The sequence below is a fragment of the Pteronotus mesoamericanus genome, unplaced genomic scaffold (assembly GCF_021234165.1).
Source record: "Pteronotus mesoamericanus isolate MK-2021 breed Mesoamerican mustached bat unplaced genomic scaffold, CSHL_Meso_final contig_177, whole genome shotgun sequence".
Lineage (NCBI taxonomy): Eukaryota > Metazoa > Chordata > Mammalia > Chiroptera > Mormoopidae > Pteronotus > Pteronotus mesoamericanus.
The window spans coordinates 2,443,837-2,467,422 of NW_026555073.1; the positions used below are offsets into that span (position 1 = coordinate 2,443,837).

Genomic DNA, 23,586 nt, shown 5'->3' on the forward strand with positions numbered 1-23,586 from the left:
TTGGACATTTTAAGGGCATGTATAAAACTCTAGAAAAGTAATCTTTATTTATATACATCTCAACCCTAAAATTGTAATGTTAATTTTATGTTACTTTTAGGCATGTTTTTCTCTTCTGTTCACTTTTATGTATCCTACTTGCATTTTAGTATTGAATCTTAAATAAGTGTAGCAATTTTCTTAGCTTGAAGTATTTATCTCTTGATTGGGTTTCACAGAAAGATCTATCTCTTGTGTTGTTTCCTGATTCAGGGATTCAAAAAATTGATTTTCTTTTTTGCATCTGGGATTTATTAGCATTAACAATAAGCGTATGTTTAACATCCTTTGTCTACTTTTTCTTGCCTCACTACAAAGGATATATCTTTCATGTCACTGTTACTTGTCTGATTAAACATAGTTCTATCCCATGCAACTTTCAAAGAATTAACACATATGAGCCCTGGCTGGTGTGGCTCAGTGGATTGAGCACCGGCCTGCGAAGCAAAGGGTCCCTGGTTTGATTCCCAATCAGGGCACAGGCCTGGGTTGTGGGCTAGGCCCGCAGTTGGGGTGTGCAAGAGGCAATCTCTCTCATGCATCGATGTTTCTCTCCCTCTCTTTCTCCCTCCTTTCCCCTCTTTCTAAAAATACATAAAATCTTTCAAAAATAAAAAAGGAATTAACCCATACGAACATGTTTGTTTATTGTAATTATTAATAGAGTTGAGAAGCAGTTTAAGTTAATTAAGTTAAAGGAGTGGACTGCAAATTGCTTTTAAATAAAATACATTTTCATTACGACATAAAACTTCCATTCAATAAAATTGTCTGAATTATTACCTTTGATAGTTCTTAAGCATTCCAGTCAGTATCCATTAACATTATATTTTCTTTATTGAGTGATATTTTCATTAGAAATAATAATTTGTATGAATTCACAAACTAAAGTTCTAATAGTGCAAAAATATTAGGACAAGTATGTTTTCTTAATAGTGTGGATTAGACTTGAAATATGTACTGTACCATTTAATTTTGGGCAATATTTACATTTCTCCATGCTTTGAGATTCAATTCAATCTTTTTGGTTTCAAAAAGGAGGAACTTCCTTGAGTACAGCTCAATGAAATATTTTAATCTAATGTGCATGTTATTTATTAATTATAGGAGTTCATATTGCCTTTTAATTTTATACTATAATATTTACTTGGAAAAGTTTTTTTTTAAGAATTTATTTATTTTTAGAGAGAGGGGAAGGTGGGGAGAAAGAGAGGGAGAGAAACATCCATGTGTGGCTGCCTCTCGCACGCCCCCTGCTGGGGACCTGGCCCGCAACCCAGGCATGTGCCCTGACAGGGAATTGAACCCATGACCCTTGGGTTCTCAGATGGGCACTCAATCCACTGAGCCACACCAGCCAGGGCTGGGAAAGTTTTATACACACCCATACATATGTAGATTTATACACCTATGCATAAACATATATAATACATAAAAGAAGAACAAATCAGTAAGTTAGATATTGGGTTAATACATTATTACTAGAAATTAATTTGAATCAATTGATTTTACCATTGTGTACTTATGTGCCACACTCAGGAGCTCTGTACAGCCCTGGGCATCTCCGAAGGATCGGATCCCCAAGCAGTTTGAAGGATGGAGCTGCTTTATGAGAAAATTGGAGCAAACTTCAATGACTTGAGTCAGCTGCAGCAGGCAAGCCGCAGCCAGCAGATTCTCAATAGTGTCTTCTTTCAATTGAAGAACACCTAGATGGTTTGAAAAAGTAGAGAATGATTACATGTCCCCTAAAGAATGATACAGATAGGCTAGCTGGCTGAAACATGCCGTTTCTGTCCTTGGCGAAGCTGTGTTTTCTCAGGTACGGGAATGGTGTTTTGAGGCCAACATATGTGAGAGAGTCTGCGTAAACTCTACTAAGATGGCTAATGGGGGCAAGAGTAGGTGATCAAAAACAGCTGTAGCAACTGAATATTGAACACTATCATCGACTGCCACAAATGAACATTGAAAATACTGTCATTGCAAAGAGAGCAACTTATTTATCATCTTAGACGTGCATCTAAATCTTATATCAAAAGCTGTCCAATTATGGCTCAAGGAACATTATGTGATATTGTTAAGGGTAATATAATCGGCCATACAGGTACGTGTCATTCTTGTGGAAAAACATCTCGGTAAATAAGAACATAGAGCTTATGTGTTTATTTTGTCATCTGCATTTATGAGCTGAGAAGGATAACTATGCCCAAATACTATGGCTAAAATTGATGCCTGGCACTATCTCAAAAGAAAGAAAATGTTGCCAAGAGTCTTCAAATTAAAAAATTGCTTATATGATTATTTTGTTAGGTCTAAAAGCCGGTTCTCTTTAAAAGGTATCTGTAAAGAATTTTTAAAAATGAGATCAGAGCAATTAAACTGTTTCCTTTATATTGATATATCTGTATTATTTTGGAGCAAACATTACTAATGAATTATTGCAAATGTGATGTTAATGTGATAGGTTATATTGTCACTGTTTTATTTAAGCCAAACTATAGGTAAGTCATAAAGAATGGTATTGGGTATGGATTTTATAAATTATATAATCTGGCCCTGTAAAATACCTTAATATGGATTCAATATGTTGCAAAAACATAAAGAAAAGAGTAATACATACAGCAAGATGCCCTGTATTTGGTTTACTGTCTAAAATATGCTGTGAAGGGTCCAGTCTACTAGCAGACTTTCTTGTCCTGGAGTTTGAAGGAAGAATCCTGCCTTTATCTTATGAGACCGAGAGAAATGTGAATAGACATTGAAATTTGGCCTCGTTATTAAGAAGAATATTAATCTTTAAATAAATGAAACTCCTAAAAGAAAACATAACCAAAAAGCTTCTTGACATTGGCCTTCACAATGATTTCTTGGATAAGACAGCAAAGCATAAGAAACAAAAGCTGGAATAAACAAGAAGGACCACATCAAGCTAAAGAGCTTCTTCACAGCAAATAAAACAAAAAAGAAACAGAAAAAGCAATTGATAGAATGAGATAAACTATTTGCAAACTATATCTCTTATAAAGGGTTAATATCCAAAATATATAAAGGACTTGCACAATCCGATAACTCAAAAACAATCCAATTTAAAAAATGGGCAGAGGGCATGAATTGAGATTTTACCAAAAAAGACATACAAACGGCCAACAGGTATATGAAAAGGTGTTCAACATCGCTACTCACCAGGCAAATGCAAATCAAAACTGCAATGAGATACCACCTTGCACCTGTTAGAATGGCTAATATTAAAAAAAGAAGGGATGAGCAGTGTCGCTGAGGCTTTGCATAAAAGGGAACCCTTGTGCACTGCTGGTGAGAACATGAATTGATACAGCTATTACAGAAAACAGTATGAAGGTTTCTAAAAATAATTTAAAAAAGAGAAATACAGAATGATCCCGAAGCCCCACTCCTGGGTAAATATCTACAGGAAATGCAATCTTGAATCTTGATTGCAACATTATTTACAACGCCAAGGTATGGAAGCAAGCTACCCGTCTTTTGACAGATGAACTGCTAAAGAAAATGTGAAGATATGAAAATGGGGAGAGATATATATGGGAATATTATTTAACTATGAGAAAGATGGAGATCTTGCCATTTGCGACAGCACGGATGAACCTGGAAATCATTATAGTAAGTGAAATAAGCCAGATGGAGAGAGTAAAGTGTATAGTATCACTCTTACGTGGAATGAAAAAAAATGCTGATTTCATAGAAACAGCAAGTAAATTGATGGTTGTCACGGTCTGGGAGGTGGAAATGATAAATTCAGGTTAAATGGCACAAACTCCCAGTAATAAGAAGTTCTGTCTGGCAGGTACAGCGTGGGGACTATAGATAATAGAGTACTCAGTGCTTGAAAGTTGCTGAGAGCAGATATTAGGCGTTCTCACCACACACAGAGAAACAGTTCACTATTTGAGATGATGTATGCATTAATTATCTTGACCTTCATAATCATTCTACTCTCTATATACATATATACATGATCCTCATACTATATACTTTAAATACATACAATTATGTTTGTCGGTTATTCCTCAGTAAAGTTTGGATGAATGCATACATATGTACTTCAATACACACACATATATACATACATACTACTTGCTGCACAAAGCCATCCTGTTATCTTTGTTTCATAATTTCAGTAAATATGACTTAAATATTCCAAAGAGACAGACTAAATCTTTAATGTTGAATTAAATATCCCATCTCCAGCTTCATTTTTGTCAATGAGAGTTCACCCACATTGTTCAAGAGAAAGAGAGAGAGACATGTTCTCCTATACTTGTGTTCAAATAGTTCTAGTTCTCATGGTTGGGAGGTTGATAGCATATTCCTTACCTCTTGCTCTCTTACAGTATTGAATTGAAATCCTGATTCTTCTGCCCTTTATCGCTTTAGGAAAATGACGTAACTGGCCTATTCTCGATCTTTTCACTTGTAGAATAGGGATGATAACAACAATGTGGGTTATGGGATACAGGATTATTGTGAGGATCGAATGAGTTCATACATGCGCAGCACTTGCCTGTGTAAGCGTACTGGACCAAGGAGTTAAGCGCGTTGGGGTCAACTCCTTCCATCTTGACCTCTTCTTGTTTGGCTTCAAGCACATCATTAGTAAACATGGCAGCAAAATAATCAGACACTGCGCTGAGAACCAACCTGGAAACGAAAACGTTTCACGGAATCGGAAATCAGTCCACCATCTTATTGAAAAGCTGAAATGCAGTCAGTAATTTAGTAACACTGACGTGACTGTTTTTTGTATCAAACGTTCAGTTTAGTAAAGTGTAGTTAAATAGGCAGCTAATAGGTTGATTTTCTTTTAGAGGATTTGTTTTCTGGTTTTCTTCCTGCATCTGTCAAAAGTTTGGATCTTCTAAATATCCCACAGGGAAGCGAATCTATACGGTGACAGTTTTTAGACAAGGCTGGGCGTGTTCAGGGTGGTATGGCCATAGACGGGTGATGCTTTTTAATACAGGATGACCAAAATCTATTTTCCTCAATATTCCCATTTCTAATCAGTGGACTGATTCTTTTTCATTCATAGTTGCTACACTCACCAGAGGTCATGTCTGTCTAAGGAAACTTGCCAAAGAGCCGGGATCCGGTGCACTTACCGATGAGCCGGGATGCGCAGATGTCCAGCAATGAGAAGCACATCACAGAGTTTTTTCTCTTTCAGGTAGTTCTCCATTTTATGCAGAGTTTGCTCTGCATGGTTGACAGCACGGAATTGCTCCTCACAAATACTAGCATTCATTTCTTCAGGATACTGCGTATGTAATCTGAAAGGGGTATAAGAGTGAGAATATATTATAGCAATTGCAATTTAGGCACGTTCACCTCTCAAACAAATATATTAGATTAAAATAAACTAAACGTTTCACTCTGATTATCGGTGTTTCACTGTGATTGCTGCTTAATGTTCCACTACAGTAAAGTGTCGTGGTTAGTATTTCCATCCGGAATGGAACCACGCTGTGTACACCTCAGCTGCAGGAAGAGTGTTCATTGTCTGAACAGAGAAACATGCGTTGATAAAACTGGAAGAAAATACATGTTGTAATGATGAACACCAGAGTGTACTTTTTAAGTGAGATTTCTGCAGTTCTGTGATATTGCAAAGTAAATGGAATCTTTCGTTTTCACAGAAACAATGACAACTGGGAGGCAAGCTCTCTGAGGAAGCTGGTGATCACAGTCACACTTTTACCGTTGAGGGCATAGAGGGGACCCTGTATGGTGCTCCTGGATGGAATTTTGGAGATTTGAGGTAAGAAGGGAAAACTGTAAGGAAATGTTTTCTGTGTATCTGTATTTTAAGTAAACGTGAAGGAAGCACAACACAGGGAATGCCAGGTAAGACAGTTTTGGTGGAACAAACAAATAACCTCAGGGACAAATGTATTTCACTTTACTTATAATGTAATATACTATTCAAAATAAAATAAACTGATGACTTACAGAGACTGCATGTCATTATAAAATTATTTTCTTAGTTGCCGTGTGAAAGAGGCTACAGCTGTAGCTTTTGTGACATGGCTATCATTTGTCATCAAATGGTAACGGGGTGCAGAGCCAGGGTCCCCTGAAATCAGGTTGTGACAACTGTCACAATCGCTGATGGGGGAAGGGGAGGTGGATGGTGGCGCTAAGGTGCCCCGCAGACCAAAGGCAAGTTAGGAGCCGCGCCTTCCTGAAGGGGGACTTGGGTCCGTGGGCCTCCGAGCCGCTGGGGACCCGCGGCACAGCCGGGGGCTCCTGCAGCGCCCGCGGCAGAGGCCGGGGCGGGTGCGCGCCCCGGGTGTCCGTGCGCCCCTGGGAGCTGTCGCCCTGACCGACGGGGGCAGCCGACAGAAGGGCCAGCCCAGGAGGGGCCCGGCGCAACGGGCAGATGCCACGGGGCGCAGGCAGGGCCGGGTGCGGGGGCGCGCGGGCAGCTCGATGCGGGCGCGCTGCGGTGACAGGGGACAGACAGAAGCTATGGGGGCTGGAGTAAGAGGAGAACCTCCCGGGAGGCCTGAATCTGAGGGTGAAAGAGCCCTGAGGTCTGGAGTGAGGGAGGAGGTCTGAAAGCCAGGAATCTAGCGAGTCACCCAGTCACCTGCCCAGCCACCCAGACTCCCGAGAGATGCTTGGGGCTGAGCCGCCGACTTCTGCGTGTCTGGAAGACGGTCCCTCGGGCGGGCTGCTCTGAAACTGGCCGGGTTTGGCCAAAAGACGCGGGCTTACGAGTTTGGGGCGTTCTCGAGGGAATGGGACGTCGGGGCCGACGTGCGCCGTCGTTCCGAACCGGCACCCCCTCCCGTGAGCCGCCCCCCTCCTCCCCCACCCCCCTCCTGGCGGGGGAGGCGCGCTCCGTGGCGGCGGGCACTCGAGCCCCAGGGTGGGCCGGAAGGGCCGCGCCGGCGGCCGGATCGCCCCCGCGTCGCCCAGGCTCGCCGGGCGCTGGTGTCGGCGCAGACACAGTGCGCACGCTCGCACGGCTGGGGAGCGCCCCGTAACCGGAGGGGGGCTTTCTGTCTCCGACCCCGCGCCCCCTGGACTGCAGTCTTCCAGGGGTTTCAGAGACTTTTACGCGGACCACGGACACGGTGCTCGTCCCCGGTTCTCGCTTGGCAACTCGGCTTTCTTTTAAACACCCTTCCTCTGGAACGGGCTCCTCCGGACCAGCGCCGCTGGAAGTGACGGCCCGTCTGCCGAATTTTCCTGACGCCCACGGACACCCACCGCCTCACAGCCCAGGTCCCTGTGGGAAAAGCGGCCGATCCCGTCATCCAGGCTCCAGGCTCCTGGAGAAGAGTGTGCCCTTCTCATGAGCCTGTGCTCCCCACTCTGTGCCATGAGGTTGGATGGAAGAGGCGGCGTAGCCGGGCCCTAGCAGGCGGGAGGCGGCCCGAACGGTGAGAAAGGAGCGCACGTGCGCCGCGATTCCGGTTTCAAAGCTTCGCTGAGGCTGCAACGCCGAGCACATTCTTGAGCCTCCTTTGGGCTTAACTTTCCCAGTAATAATATCCACCTGACGGTGTTACCGATATTGAAAATGATAACGTATGCAGAGTAGCACGTAATCACTGATAACTTAAACATTAAAGGATGGGTGAGACTTCTGCCTAAAGATGGAGGAGTAAAGCTGGGTTTTTTTTTTTTTAATAACACTTCCTTCTGTTGAAATCCATTGAGTAAAATTAAAACATTCTGGAAAAACTTTTCCACCTTCACTTAAATAAGGAAACTGGTAGAAGCTCAAACCATAACTTAGGAAATACCTAACAAATGCCAGGAATCTACGCTGAAACAAAGTAGCATGATGAGCACCTACACAGTCAACTGTCTCTTCACTTAAAAATACTTATTGAGTATTTTACATCAGGCGCTATGATAGTGGCTAAGAATACAAGCAGAAAAACAAAACAAAACAAAAAATGTGACCCTGTTGTTACCATTAAGAAAAATGTCTTCTTGGTTCTTGGACCTCAAAGAGGAAACACAAATGTTTCCAAGGTCAGAACTCATCTTGCTCTTTTGGTCAATGGAAATAAATATTCTTTGTTTGAGTGATTTAATTGGAGGTATGGGTAGAGTACAGGAGATACAGAATACTTGCCCACAAACTGCAAAAGTAAAGGAAAAAAGAAGCATGATAAAATAGGAAGCATAAGAAGAACATGCACCATAAGAGAAGCTGTCCAAGGAAATGCAAGGATGTTGACAATCCTTCACAGTCTCAAAGAAATTAGATCTATCATAGTCTCCCTCAAAATTAGTCCCCCAAAGGGACTTAAAATAGAGAAGAATAAAATCTAACTGGGAGAGTTCGAGAAATAAAGGAAAAAAACAGGATTAAAGCCATAAAGTATATTGGTTCAAAAGAATTTAAGTGGAAAAGTAAGAAATGAACATATACAAATTATCATGGAGGTAGTAACTAAACAGTACATACAAGGGAGAAGCAGTACCTGAATAACTGAGAGAAGACCACTTTGTTTGCAGGTACACGCTGTGTGCTTAAGGCTAAAGCATAATGATTCAAATAATGAAATCAAGTCTCGATTAAAACACTTATCTACCACTGTACCACTAAGACTTTCTGAGCTGAAGGTAAAACACATGGATTTATTCATGAAAACTTCATGAAAATCAGGACCTCTTCAGAGGTAAATATTTTCTATGTGGCTTCTCTCATTCTCGCCAATGTGTAGACACCAATTAGTTTGACACTACAATGTAAAGCAAAAACTTCATTTAAGAATGTCTTTTGATCAAAATAACAAAATAATGTCTTTTGTTATTTCTCAGGAATCTAATTCCTGAGAAAACAACTATAGCTGGCCTTTGAGTATAGTATTGATTGACTCCTTGCGAGAAATGGAAAGCTTTTTCAATGCCATCTACTCCATTAGGGACACTCCACGATTTGAAATATTATTATCAAGTTACACTCTAGGGAACAAGAGTTACTTGAACAAGAACACTGCATTAGATTGCAACACACAGGTGGGCAAGATGGACAGTTTCTGCTAAATATTAAAAATATTTAGCATTCTTTTACACTTTTCCTGAGGTATAATTGAAAAATAAAATTGCAAGATATTTAAGGTGCACAATGTGGTGATTTGCTCTATGTAAACATTGTGAAAAGATTCCCCCATCTAGTTAATTAACATATCAATCATCCTAATATTAATTAAGCAACTAATTAATGTGGGTGATAATAAATGCTACTCTCTAAGCAAATTTCATTTACATAAACAATGTTTTCAACTATATTCACCATGTTAAATTGCATCCTTAGAACCCATTCATCTTTTAGCTGAAAATTTGTATCTTTTTACTAATCTCTCCCCATTTCCCTCACGTCCCGGGCTTTGTAAACCACTTTTCTACTTTCTGTCTCTAAATTTCTTTTTTTAAGCAGTAAACTCAATAACTCCAGCTGTTTTCAGAAAATAGAATCATTTTACAACTTCCTTCTTAATTCTACCTTATTTTACATTTTCTTCTATGTTGCATCTTTTTTCCCCAGCTACGGTTAGATATAATTGACATAGAACATCGTGTAAGTTCAAGGTGTACACCATGATGATTTGATACACATGTATATTGTAAAGTGATTACCACAATAAAGTTAGTTAACACTTCTATCACCTCATATAATTATAATTTATTTTCTGTAATGAGAACAATTAAGATCTTAGTTACTTTCAAGTATATGATACAGTGTTATATTTTTAAAGACGTTATTTATCTATTTTTTAGAGAGGGGAAGGGAGGGAGAAAGAGAGGGAGAGAAAGTCATGTGTGGCTGCCTCTCGCGCGCCCCCTACTGGAGACCTGGCCCGCAACCCAGGCCTGCGCCCTGACTGGGAATCGAACTGGGGACCCTTTGGTTGTCAGTCCGGTGCTCAATCCACTGAGCCACACCAGCCAGGGCGACACAGTGTTATTAATTATAGTCACTATGGTGCATATTAGATCTCCTAATGGGAAATTGTACCCTTTGACCAACATCTCCCCGTTATTTCTGCCCCACAGAATGGGCTGAATCTAGGAGTTTGACTTTTTTAGATTCCATATCTAAGTGCAGTCATTTAGTATTTGACTTTGTGTGACTTATTTCACTTAGCATAATGCCCTCAAGGCTTATCAAGGTCTGTACATGACAGATTTCCTTTTTTACAGCTAAACAACATTCCAGTGTGTGTGTCTGTGTGTGTGTGTGTGTGTGTGATCACATTTTCTTTAACGATTCATCTATAAATGGCACACTTAGGTTGTTTCCATGCCTCGGCTAGTGTGAATAATGCTGTAATGAACGTGGGAATGCAGGTATCTCTTTGAGATGCTAACTTCATTTTCTTAGTACATATACTCAAAGGTGGGATTGCTAGATGATATGGGAGTTATATTTTTAATTTTTGGAGGGAGCTCCAAACCGAATTCCAGCAGCAGTGTACAAGGGTTCCCATTTCTCAACACTCTTGCCAACACTGGATAGCTCTTGTATTGTTTATAATAGCTGTTCTAACAAATGTGAGGTCATATCTCATCATGGTGTTGTTTTTATTTCCCTGATGAGTAGTGATGTTGAGCATCTTTTCATGTACTTGTTGACCATTCGGATGTCTTCTTTAGAAAAATGTCTCAGCCTTCTGTGCATTTTCATTCAGATTATTATTTTTTGCTCTTGCATTGTAGTCTATACACATTTTATATTAACCTCTCATTAGGCAAATGGTTTGCAAATACTTTTTCCCATTTCATAGGTTATCTTTTCATTTTGCTGATTGATTTTTCCTTTTCCTGTACCTTTTTAATGTAAGCGAGGGTTTTCTTTTCAAGTAAAACTACATTAACAAGAGTATAATATAAGATTTACATGGGTTTTGATCAAAAACCCAATTGGTCTTGCTTTGATGATGTGACTATAGAAAAACTTCTGTTGGAAAAGTCCTGCAGAAATATGGATAGTCATTTCTGTGTAATTTGGTGGTTCATAAATTACAACTAAATAAATTTGATAACATATTCTAGTAATTTAAGCAGTGGATGGAATATGATAAATTTAAGAATATTTTGATGCATCACAGCCTTATTTGCATTATGGTACAATTAACATAACAAAAGATAAAAAATAGAATCAGAGGCCTGCAAATAAACATCATCCTTATTGAAAGCAATGGCCTAGGAGCTAGGGCTGTTTATGGTTTAACAGAGGACAAAGAAGTGATTTCCAAAAACAAATGTGGAAATTAGCTAGGTGGATAGGATGGAACATTTGGGCCATGAGCTGTTTTTCTAGCATTCTTCAAATTACACTCTTTTACTTTAGGGCTTACTATGAAAAGTCCAGAAACAAAAATGAAAAAATATTGTCACTGGGCTCTAAAATCAAATGCTGGTCAGCAACGTTGCCGTTAGGTGTCCGAACTTGACCTTAACATAAACATTGCCCCAGTGTAGAGAACAGCTAGCTTTTTATACAACTAAGAGGCACATAATTGTTTTCCAAAGGAATAAACATGTCATACACACACACACACAAGTAAATCTATCAGGAGTAGACATACTGGAACAAAGGGTACAGTTTTTATAAACAATTTTTTCTAACTCACAAAATACTAACATCATTTAAGCCTTGTTTGATGTACTACTATTATACCACTTATCACGTTCCATCCTGTATTATAGTTATTCATAGACATATTTTATGTCTTGTACTGGAATGTAAGCAATGGGAAGGAGGTTGTTTTATCCAGCATTCTCTCTGTAAAGCTATTACTATATTATGCATTCTAAATGTTTACTGACTGTATGGATGAAGTAGTAGTTTTGAGGGGATTTTTACTTTCATGTGATTTTTGTTTGCCAGACATGAGAGTAATCTGCAATAATGCGTTTTCTCGACTTTCATTTACTATTTTATATCAGGGTGAAACACATGCAGTCAGAATTATTTCAGCTTCTTAAACAGTAGTGAGATCATTTTGACCTGTAAAATTGCCTTTAAATGAAGTCCCAAATCAAAGCACCTTTGAAAAATGAGTAAGACTTAGCTAGTGGGAAGGTCCAAAGCTCAAAGTCTCTCAGATAAGGCTGTCGCTGTCAACATGACAGAATGTTTATAGTTGTCTGTTGGAGAAAATGTTCCCTTCATGCCTCACAAAGTGCTTCTAGGACAAGGTTTGAGAAGACACGGCCCATGGGCCAAATCCAGCCATCCATCTGTTTTTATGGTTCGTTAGCTAAAAGTGGAGTTTGCATTTTTAAATGCCTAACACACACAAAAAGCAAAAGTAAAATGATCTGAAATTCCAAAAATCAATATCCATAAACATGGTCTTATTGGAATACTGTAACGCCCACTGATTCACATAATACCTATGACTGTTTTTGCACTGAAGTCAGACTTCAGTAGTTGCTACAGAGACTGGATGGCCTGTAAAGCCCAAAATATTTGCTCTTTTTTCAAAGAAAAGATAAACCTGCCCTTGTTCTAAAACATTCATTGCATATATGTCCCACAATGTGCTTGTAGAATATCTGAAAAAGATTGAAAAGTTTTTATTATCTTAGATGCTATATTGTACATTGTGTTAGTTTGATTTAACCATCATCCAAATAACACAATGATGTGTTAAGACAGGTCATCAAAATAGCTCACATTAAATTCCCTGCTTGGATTACTAGAAAATGTTACCTACTAAACATTACCATTTAAGACGTCCATGCCAGCAAATGAATGAAGGACTTTTGTAATGGACTAGATTAAGAAGATATGCGGAAATCTCTTCAAATGAGAAATTAAATGAATGAATTGGTAAAATAACTATGACTTATACCTATTATAAAATAATTAACTGAATGATTAAGCAATGGCTAATTAAGAGGCAGTTTTTATCATCTACCTATAAGAAACTCTAGAATGCTTATCCTGTATGATGAATGAGTTATGATGAGAATTATTCATAAATGTGAACATTTATTGAGCACATATGTGAGGCACTGTCCAAATATTTATTGCTTCAATTAATCTTCCACACAGCCAGATGAGATAGGCGCACATACTTCCCTCATTTTCGAAGCTAGAGAAAAAGACCCACTGAGCATCTTGGTGGAGTGAGACAGCTCCTTTGTATTTACTCACTGTATTTCTTCATTCATCAAAACTAGTTGGACATCTGTAGCCCAACAAGGGTTCCTCTGCTTAACACCCTGGGATGCCTGAGAAATCCAAATGTCAGTACATGTGAACGTGGGCATCCAGAAACACAAAGGGAAGGCAGGCTGGGGCGAAGAGCAAGGATGGTGGCCACAGACGTGGTTCCCCAGACACTATGGCTGATCCTGCAGCCCCAGAAAAGGCATTAGCAGTGGAAGAGTTGGGGGGCGGCCCCCACACCATGGGAAGTGATGGATAAGAGGAACAGAAGCAGCAATGGAAGCCCAGAATCTGGCTTCCTCCTTCAGTTGCTATGAAGTCTGGTAGCAGCAACAGAGACATATCTATGGCCTCCCGGGGAAGCCGCAGAAAACCAGGTGGCCGTGCTGCAAGCTTGCAAACAGGCGTCTCCCCAAATTGTCATACCCCCTCAGTACAGTGGCTGTGTCCCGACCCAGGTGACTCACACACAGACGGAGCACTCGCCACCTCAGTCAGCCACATGGCAACTTAGACAACCAAAGGGATGCTTCCCTGCCATGACCCTGACAAGAAAAACAAAATTTGTGCCATAGCCCATACACCACAAAACAATAGACCCTCTTTATCAACCTGCTGAAATGGTAAAATCAAAATGGTACCAAAATAAAAAAGGTGTTTATTACTTCCAGTCGCCAGAAGAGCCACTCATCCAGCACCATTAACAACCAAAGTAACATGGACACGTAGTAGAAAATAACAGTTCTCTTGAAACCAGACTCAAAGTCATGGAAATTTGTGACCTAAATAATAAAGAAGTTAACGTAGCAATTATGAAGAAACTCAATAAAATACAAGAAAACTTTGAGAGGCATTTCAGTGAGCTCAAGAATAAAACAAATGAACAGAATGATACCTTACCTAAGATATGGAAATTATTTTTTAAAAATCCAGAAATTTTAGCATTGAAGATCTCAATGAATGAGATGAAGAATGCATTAACAAGCATTGAATATAGAGTAGACCATAGGGGAGAGAGAATTAGGGAGCTGGGAGATAGAAATCTAGAAATAATTTGGGTGGAAAAACAGAAAAAATAAGATTTTTTTAAAAAATAAAAGAACATGATGAGAACTATCCAACTCAATTAGAAAGAGCAACGTACAGAGAGTGGGTATCACAAAAAGGAGAAAAACAAATGAAAAGAAACACTGAAGATACAGAGCAACCAGAAAACAAAAGGGAAAATGGCAGTAGTAAAGTACTCAAATATCAATAATAATTCTATATGAAATGGACTTAATTCCCAGAGCAAAAGGCACAGTGTAGCCGAATGGATTAAAAACAAGACGTACTATATGCTGCCTTCAGGAGATTCGTCTCAGCTCCAAAGACAAACTGAGGCTGAAATTGAAGGGTGAAACTGAAGGCTGAAATTGAAGGGTGAAATTTCCTACTCCAAGCAAATCCTATCCAGATAAAGTGTGTATAGCCATACTTACATCAAACAAGACAGACTGCAAGACAAAATAGCAACAAGAGACCAAAATGGACATTTTATGATTATAAAGCAGACAATCCATGAACAAGACATAACATTTGTTAATATATTTGCACACAATTTAAGAGCACCAATATATGTAAAGCAATTATAAGCAAACTTAATAGTAGAAATAGAAAATAAAACAATCATAGTAGGAGACTTTAACACCCCACTTAAATCAATGGATAGATCATCAAGACAAAGAGCCAAAAAGGAAACATTGGCCTCGAATTACACATTAGACCGGATGGACTTAATAGGCATTTGCAGAGCTTCCCATCCAAAATGACAGAATATATACCACTGTCAAGCGCACATGGAACTTTTTCAAGGATAGATCATGTGTTCGGACACAAACTATGTCTTAAAACTTTTAAGAAGCTTGAAATTACATCAATCATTTTTTTCTTCCCACAACAGTATAAAACTAGAAATCAACAACCATGAACACTTTTTTTGTGCCTTTTTATGTAGTTTGTGGCAGAAAAATGCCCAGACAAAACCACAATTGGAACAAATCACAAATAGGTGGAGATACAGAAACAATTTACGTATCTATCAGTTGATGAGTGGATAAAGAAGATGTGGAATGTATACATATATATACACACACAAGCAATGGGATGCTACTCAGCTGTACAAAATATAAAACGTTGCCATTTGTGATAACATGGATGCATGTTAAGGGTATTATGCTAAGTGAAATAAGTCAGATGGAAAAAGACAAAAACTATATGATCTCACTCACATGTGGAATGTAAAACAAATAAACAAACTAACAAAACAAAACAAAACAAAAACCAAACTGAGATACGCATAACTTAGTAATTTTAAGATCCATCCATGCTGTCACAAGAGGTGAGATTTTTCTCCTTTTTTATGTCCGAGTAGTATTCCATTGCGTAAATGTGCCACAGCTTTTTTATCCACTCGTCTACTGATGGGCACTTGGGCTGTTTCAAGATCTGGGCGATTGTCAATAGCACTGAAATGAATACAGGCGAGCATGTATCTTTTTGAATGAGTGTTTTGGGTTCTTTGAATATATTCCCAGAAGTGGAGTTGCTGGGTCAAAAGGCAGTTCCATCTATAATTTTTTGAGGGAACTCCACACTGCTTTCCACAGTGGCTGCACCAGTCTGCGTTCTCACCCACCCACAGTGCACGCGGGGGGAGGATAAAATGGGTAAAAGGGTGAAATGGACAATAGCACGTGGAAACTAGACCTTCAGGGGGACCATGCAATGGAGTATACAGATACTGAATTATAATGTTGTACACCTGAAATTTATATAACACTATTAACCAGTGTCACCTCCATCAAAAGTTAATTCATTAAAAAGAAAAGAAACTGAGGCACAAAGGAGTTATTAACTACCCCGCGTGAGGTCATGACACACATCAGTGTTATAAGTGGCCTTTCATTCTAATAATCTGACTCCGGAGTGCACTTTTTTTTGTGCCTTTTTATGTAGTTTGTGGTAGAAAAATGCCCAGACAAAAACATAATTTACTTGAATTGGCTGTGCATCCATAAATAGCTCCCCCGCCCCAGGAAATAATGGGTATTTTAGGTTGGTTAGCACGACCGGAAGATAAATTATATTGCTCATATCAATTCATTACTTTTTTTCTTCAGCATATTATCCATTTCGTCAAGGTGCTTTCTCATATCCTTTAGTTTTATAAAACACACGGTGCCTGATATTTTGAGAAAACTCAATACAAACTGAAGTGGACTATGAAAATAAAGATTTTTCTAGGAAAAACACACCATCAACCACAAAGTCACATTTTGTCTGCTGTCCGTAACAATGACCAATTATTCTCTGTGTTTGTAGCCAGCAGCATAAGCAGATCAAGGGGCAGGAGAAAGGCTGGTTCGCATAGGACACAGCAGCAGGCGAGTATTGTTATGTAGGAGGTCAGCTCTGACCTTTCCGCGATGGCCGCTTTGAATTCATGGACATTGAGTCAGGAAGTTACTATTGCCAAATTACCGTTGTTGCTTTTCAGTCACAGCTTACTCTGAAAATCAACTAGGTATATTTTCATAAGGTCATGTTATTAGGGATGTTTTGTAGAGAAATGCTCAGTTATGAAAAAAATGTTAAAATAAGAGCGTTTAGTATTGCTGAAGCAAAAAAAAAAGTGTAAAAATCAGATACAACCATCAAAACAAAGATTAAAAAATTGCCATGAATATAATGTTTTAACAGCAGAGATCAAGTGCTTTTCCATATGGGCAGGAGGCCAAAAAAAATAAAGGAACTGGAGACTGGGGGAAAAAAATCAAAGCATATTTTATACTTAAACAAAAATGAAGATAAAACGTTTGAATTGAGAAAAAATTGGGTTTTTTTAAAAGATTTTGTTTATTTATTTTTAGAGAGAAGGGAAGGGAGGGAGAGAGGAAGAGAAACATCCATGTGTGGTTGCCTCTCACACGCCCCCTACTGGGGACCTGGCTCGCCACACAGGCATTGCCCTGGCTGGGAGTTGAACTCAATCCACTGAGCCACACCAGCCAGAGCAAGAAAAAAGAGTTTCATTAAATGCAGCAGTTACTGAACAACGATGAGAAGGCCTCAGGAGCACATTCGACAGAAATCGGTATGAAAACAGTGTAAATAAAAATGACTGAAATGACTCAAAGTCTTAATATTACTAAAAATATATTAAATATATGTACCTGAGAATATATATACATATTCACATAAAGGTATAGCATAATACCCTTAGCATGCATCCATGTTATCACAAATGGCAATGTTTTATATTTTGTACAGCTGAGTAGCATTCCATTGCTTGTGTGTGTATATATATACATATATAAATATGTATATATATTCTGTATACCAGACTGTACATAGGATTCTGTATATTTTTGTTTTTTTAAATGTTAATCTCATTAAAATGACAAATGCCTGTATCTATCATGCAGTGTTTTCTTCTCAAATGTTAATGTATATTGTAGTTACAATTATTTATAAATTAGGAAAATAAAATGAATCTCATGTGGTCCTGTGGTTTGTTTTAATATAGTACTAAAAGTGCCTGTGATCTTTAATGACCTCTCAGAAAGTCAAAGGTTTTGCCAATAATACACAGCAAGAGAAGTGACTCCACAAGATTAGATATTGCTTTGGGGTATGCAGTGTTATCACCTTCTTCTCACACAAATTCTTGTAATCTACAAAAATAAAGGCAAAAAGTGGGGCTGAATGATGTGCATCTAGATGAAGCTCATACTAAAAAAAACATGAGTAATAAGGCACTTCCATTTTTAATTTTTTGAGGAAATTCCACACTGCTTTCCACAGCGGCTGCACCACCTACATTCCCACCCACAATGCACCAGGGTTCCCTTTTCTCCACAGCCTCGCCTGCACTTGTTCTTTGTTGATTTATTGATGATGGCCATTCTGACAGGTGTGAGGTTGATATCTCAATTGTGGTTTTCATTTGCATTTGCATTTCTGATGATTAATAACGTTGAGCATCTTTTCATATGCCTACTGGCCGTCTGTATGCCCTCTTTGGAAAAGTGTCTATTCAGGTCCTGTGCCCATTTTTTAACTGAATTTTTTTGGTGTTGAACGGTGTAAGGTCTTTATAAATTTTGGACATTAACCCTTATCAGATGACTCATTGGCGAATATGTTCCTCCATGCAGTGGGTTGTGTTTTCACTTTGTTCAAGGTTTCTGGGTTGGAAGGAGGCAGAGGAAGGTAAAGGGGGATAAAGGGTGTTGGAAGGAGACTTCACCTGGGTGGTGAGCACACAATACAGCGCACAGATGCTGTGCTGTGCAATTGTGCACCTGAAACCTATATAATTTTGTGAACCAGTATGACTCCAATAAATTCAATAAAAGGGATTTAAAAAACCGCATGAGTGTTATATTATGGCAGAATCTGGGGCTTTCCCTGATATTTTTATGATTGGTCTCCAGCAAGCTACCACAAAAATTAACCTCTTCTTTAAAAAAATAAAATAGACTTGAAAGTTTCACTTCCAAGGTGATGAGTATGAGTCAAATGTACGAAGTAGAAAGTTCTAAAAGTCATTTCCTCTTTTAACTAAATGTTCTGTGCTCTCACCGTCGTAACAGCTCTCTAAACAAATCGGTTGCCTCCTCTGTCAAGGTCAATCTCGTCACCTTAGCTTAAGGTTTTTGGAATTAAATCACCATACGCAGCAAAGTTAGTGCAATAAATATAGTTTCCAGAAATGAATATCAATAATCCCCATAGTACATACCCAGTTATGCAGATGTGGTCTTTACGACGTAGTTGGTTCCTGACGCAAATCTAACCTTATCATATAGTATAATTAGATGTGGCCTGTACGTGGCATAGAATGAAGACCAGTAGTGAGACTCCGAACCTTTTCCCTCCTGCATTATTATCTGGTGTTAAGTACGGGACTGCGACTTCCCAGCACACCAGGTTTACCTACAGTTACCTGTGCTCCCTGCGAACGTTTCTTAACAAAATATCAAATAACCGATGTGGGGTAATCTCTACTCAATTCTTAGAATACCTGACATTCATCACAAGCACCAAATCAGTATGAGGTTTCCCCAGGTCGCCCCTTTTCTGGCCATGTGCTCTTCGTTTTCCTTAAGTGACAAGAATGATACTATAGTTATTGACAAAAGTCATTAAATATTGAACAATTAAAAAAAATTTGTTGTTCAATAACAGTTGTCCCCATTTTCCATTGCTCTCCCCACCCCCACCTCCCATATTCAATCCTCCCCCCCAAAATTGGCTTTGTCCACAGGTCCTTTATACACGTTCCTTGACTTACCCCTTCCCCTTCTTTCTTCCATTATCTCCCCCTCACACAATTTTTTAAAATATTAAGTGAAATCTGAAGGGCATGCATCACATTCAAGTTGAGTTTCATTTAAGGTTTTCATCACTAAACAAATTACATTTAGTTAAGAGGATATGGTTTCTGAAAGCCTGATTTTTTTCTAACTAGGGAGTGTGTTGTGTATGTGCATTGGTATATAGCATTTGGGGATCTTCGAGATGGAAGCCATGAAGTCATACCTTTAATTTCCATTTAAAGTTGAAAAGCTAATGGAAGGATCGAGCAAAAAGAAAAAAAGCTGAAAAGCTAGAAAGTCATTTGAATAAAACATTTTTTAGAATCCTAATTAATATCATAAGCAAAAATCATCTTGCATTTATGTCTCTTTAATGTAGTCAAAGACGTATGTTTTTAAGGGACTAGTTACTTCAGGTCAATGACCTATTGGTTCCCATATATCAACTAAAGTCAAAAGGGTTAGGAAAATATCCAGATATCTGCAGCTTACCATTTGACCCATACATTCACTTGATTATATTGTTTAATTTTTTTAATCACACACAGGAGTCAGAAGCATGCTTCCCGGGAGACAACACTATAATATAGTGATCACAAAGATGAGCGATTGAGAGAATTTTCAAGATAAATATATTTTAGGGATCAAATAAATTAAGTAGCAGACTGGAATTAAACAAATTGAGTGTGTTCCTATGCCACAATGTATTCTATTCTCACTACTTTTAATCATTAAAAATAGTTAATAGTCCATTTGCTTACAAGTGCCTATTAGATATACCCTGAGAATTAAGCAGTTATTATTCAGCAAGCAAGAGTAAGTCTACTCTTTTTATTTACTAATAAATTAATAATTTGATTTAGTGTAATGTTTAAAAATAGGCATACATGTTTAAATTCTAGCTTTTATAGACATCTGTATATTATGTTTTAAAACTCTTAGCCACAGACAGCAGTATGGTGGTTACCAGAGGGAAGAGGGGGTGGTAAAGGGCAGAGAGAGTCTAATATGTGGTAACAGAACGAGATTTGACTTTGGGCGGTGGGCACACGATGCAATGTACAGACCGTGCATCATAGACACGCCCGCTGGAAACCTCTATGACCCTATTAACCAACGTGATCCCAATAACTAATTAAAAATGAGAGATAATGAAATGTTTTGACCTTCAGTATTAAAGAACTGAAGATGAATACTTTAAAAAGTATGGGTTGGCTAAGTTGTTTAAAAATGAGTTTTGTTTTGATACAGCCTTAGGAAGATTCTAATTAGATTGTATTCATTCCAAATGAAAAGACAATGTAATGCTATGTATTAATTTTGCGAAGCATATTGCCCACCTGGGTCATTTCTACTTTTGACAGATTGATGTGTTACTTAAATAATGACTAAAATCATCATGCACCTGTAAAATCCTCTGCTCTGCTGAAAAGATAAAAGAAAATAATAGGAAATACCTATTATCTGAGCTTGACTGGACTCAATGCCAGATGTTTCATAAATTTTTGTGTTTTCGCCAGTATTTTCCTGTCCTTTAATGGCATAGAACTTTGACTAAGAGCCAAATTTTATATTAATTTATTTTTGCAAGCCACTTGCAACACAAAATACAAACTCTGTCACAGGCTGTCAACAGAAAACGAACAGAGTTATCTAAAGGGTGAAATCCTTATGGCAGTTTTGGAAATTCGGCTCGAAGAGAAAATTGCAGGATAACTCTCAAAGTCACCTTAGAGGTTTCACGTAGACATATTTATCATCAGTTTTTATATTCGTGAGAAGAGAAGGAGGGAACAGGGCCTAAATTGGGTTAGTGTATTTGTTGGTTAGCTCTTGGAGATACTGTCGATGGTATTTGAACAACTTCCTTATTTTTAAATGAAGTTGTAAAATGGATCTACTCAAGAATAACAGCATGAAGATGAAGCCGGTTGTTGACTGTACATAAAGACTGAGGGTGAAGGCCAAAGGAGCAGGTAATTCCTTGTCCAGGGACCACTCTTGCCTTGTTTTTAAACTCTCGAATGTATGGAAAAGCGCCAGTGTGGTGTTAGACAATGTACCAGTGTGGTGTTAGACAATGTACATAGAGTAATATCGACTCCCGAATTGACTGAACGTTTTCGGTATTTTCTGAAAACAGTGGAATGGGCAAGATGATTTAACTATTTCTATGCTACAAGAGTCTGTGAAATGTCCTAATTTATATCTCTGACATGGCAGCTATCTGACTTAAAATGTCATGATTATTTCAAATATTTAATTTGTCGGCAGCCTAATCTAAGTACTTTTCAACATCAGCTATAATGATGATTGGACACTCATAATTTTATCAGAAGGAAGGAATTGAATATGCTGTTGGGAGATTACTGTAGTTGAAAGTCTAGGAGTCAGTGCCCTGGCTGGGTGGCTTAGTTGGTTGGAGCATCGTCTTTGGGAGGTTCGTCCAATGTGGGTCCGTCCCCATATGGGAGGCAGGCAATCAATGTTTCTCTCTCACGTCAGTGTTTCTCTCCCTCTATCTCTCTCTTCCTCTCTCTCTAAAATCAATAAACATATTTTTTAAAAAGCCTAGGAGTTAGAAAGTATGACTTATAGTTCCAGTTTTGCCATTAATAAGCCGTAGTCATTCTGTTTCAGGCTTCAATTTCTACACTTGTGCAGTTATTTAAAAATACTTTCTAACTAAAATCCTAAGATATAATTCAATCAAAGTAAAAAGGATGGGAAAAACTTAGAGCAGAAATTTCCTTTTTCTTCAGATATACAATAGATAGGAAAATAACTGCAGCATATAAGTATTGCTCTGATCATCTGTGACAAGTTCTGGTGTATGCCCAGTGCTTTATGTAGAAATAAAAATCGTCTTGATCAGGTGCAGGATGTATGCTGATTGCTATCAAACTTATTTCATTAGGCAAGTCAAGTTATTAAGAGGAGCCAATTGCTTCTGAAAGGTGATTATTTAAATATTAAATTAAATATCTTAATCAGATTCACAATTTATATGGAAATGTATAACTTGTCATCTAATTGTCCGTCTTGCTTAAAAATGACAATAAGCTATTTCTTCTTTTTTTTTTCAGTTTGAGATTATACTTTTAGAGTTATGTACTTTTGATGTAGTACCCCATGCAGAGAGCGAAGAACACATATGTTGAAAAGGGCAACTCTGAAACATCAAAAAAGAAAAAACTTAAGGATAAAGTAAGAGGAGAGCAGCCAGTTATATAAGGGAACTGAAGGGGAAAGGTAGGTCTGTGGGCGGCGTGCCAGAATAGGAGCAGTGTTTTCTGGGTTTTTTTGCTTGTTTATCAAACATTGTATTTTGAAAACACAATCAAACCTCGGTTCTCAAATGTTTCCCATCTCAAACACTTCAGTTCTCGAACAGCCTTCCAGAATGAATGAAGTTCGAGAACTGAGGTGCCACTGTAGAAGTAAGTAGGTAAATGTGTGCACATATCATTAGTTGTGTAATTGTGGATGCAATTAGAGGTGTCCTCCATTTTCCCCCTTTCCTCGCCCCCAATGAGCAGCGCCTCCTCGACCCCCTCCTTCCACCCCCGCCCTCACCACATTGTCGTCTGTGTCCATGGGCTTTGCATATACGCATACATGTTCTTGGGCTAATGTCTTCCAGTCCCCCACCCCGCTCTCGTATGACAGCTGTCTGTGTGTTCCATGTGTCATGGTGGCCACTGTGGAACACAGTATGGAGTTTCCTCAAAAAAACTAAAGATGGAACTGCCTTTTGACCCAGGATCCCACTGCTGGGACTATAGCCTAAGAATCCCAGAGCACCGATCAGAAGAACGTATGCACCCCTATGTTCATAGCAGCGTTATTTACAACAGCCAAGACCTGGAAGCAGCCCAGGTGCCCATCCATAGATGAGAGCATCAAAAGCTGTGGTCTGTTTAAACAATGGAATACTACGTGGCAGTAAAAGAAGGAATTCTTCCCCTTTGCGACAGCAGGGATGGAACTGGAGAGCATTAT

At 38.7% G+C, this 23,586-nt stretch overlaps 1 protein-coding gene across 1 annotated transcript in view; it reads right to left on the reverse strand.

Annotated features, from left to right (window-relative positions):
* The window catches only part of KLHL4 (kelch like family member 4), a 49,677-nt gene that overhangs the window by 20,336 nt on the left and 5,755 nt on the right, over nt 1-23,586 (reverse strand). The window contains exons 3-5 of the mRNA XM_054566641.1: nt 5,178-5,345; nt 4,580-4,716; nt 1,552-1,748 (exon numbers count right to left, since the gene is read on the reverse strand). Coding sequence (XP_054422616.1) covers nt 1,552-1,748; nt 4,580-4,716; nt 5,178-5,345 — 502 coding nt within the window. The remainder of the gene's footprint in view (nt 1-1,551; nt 1,749-4,579; nt 4,717-5,177; nt 5,346-23,586) is intronic.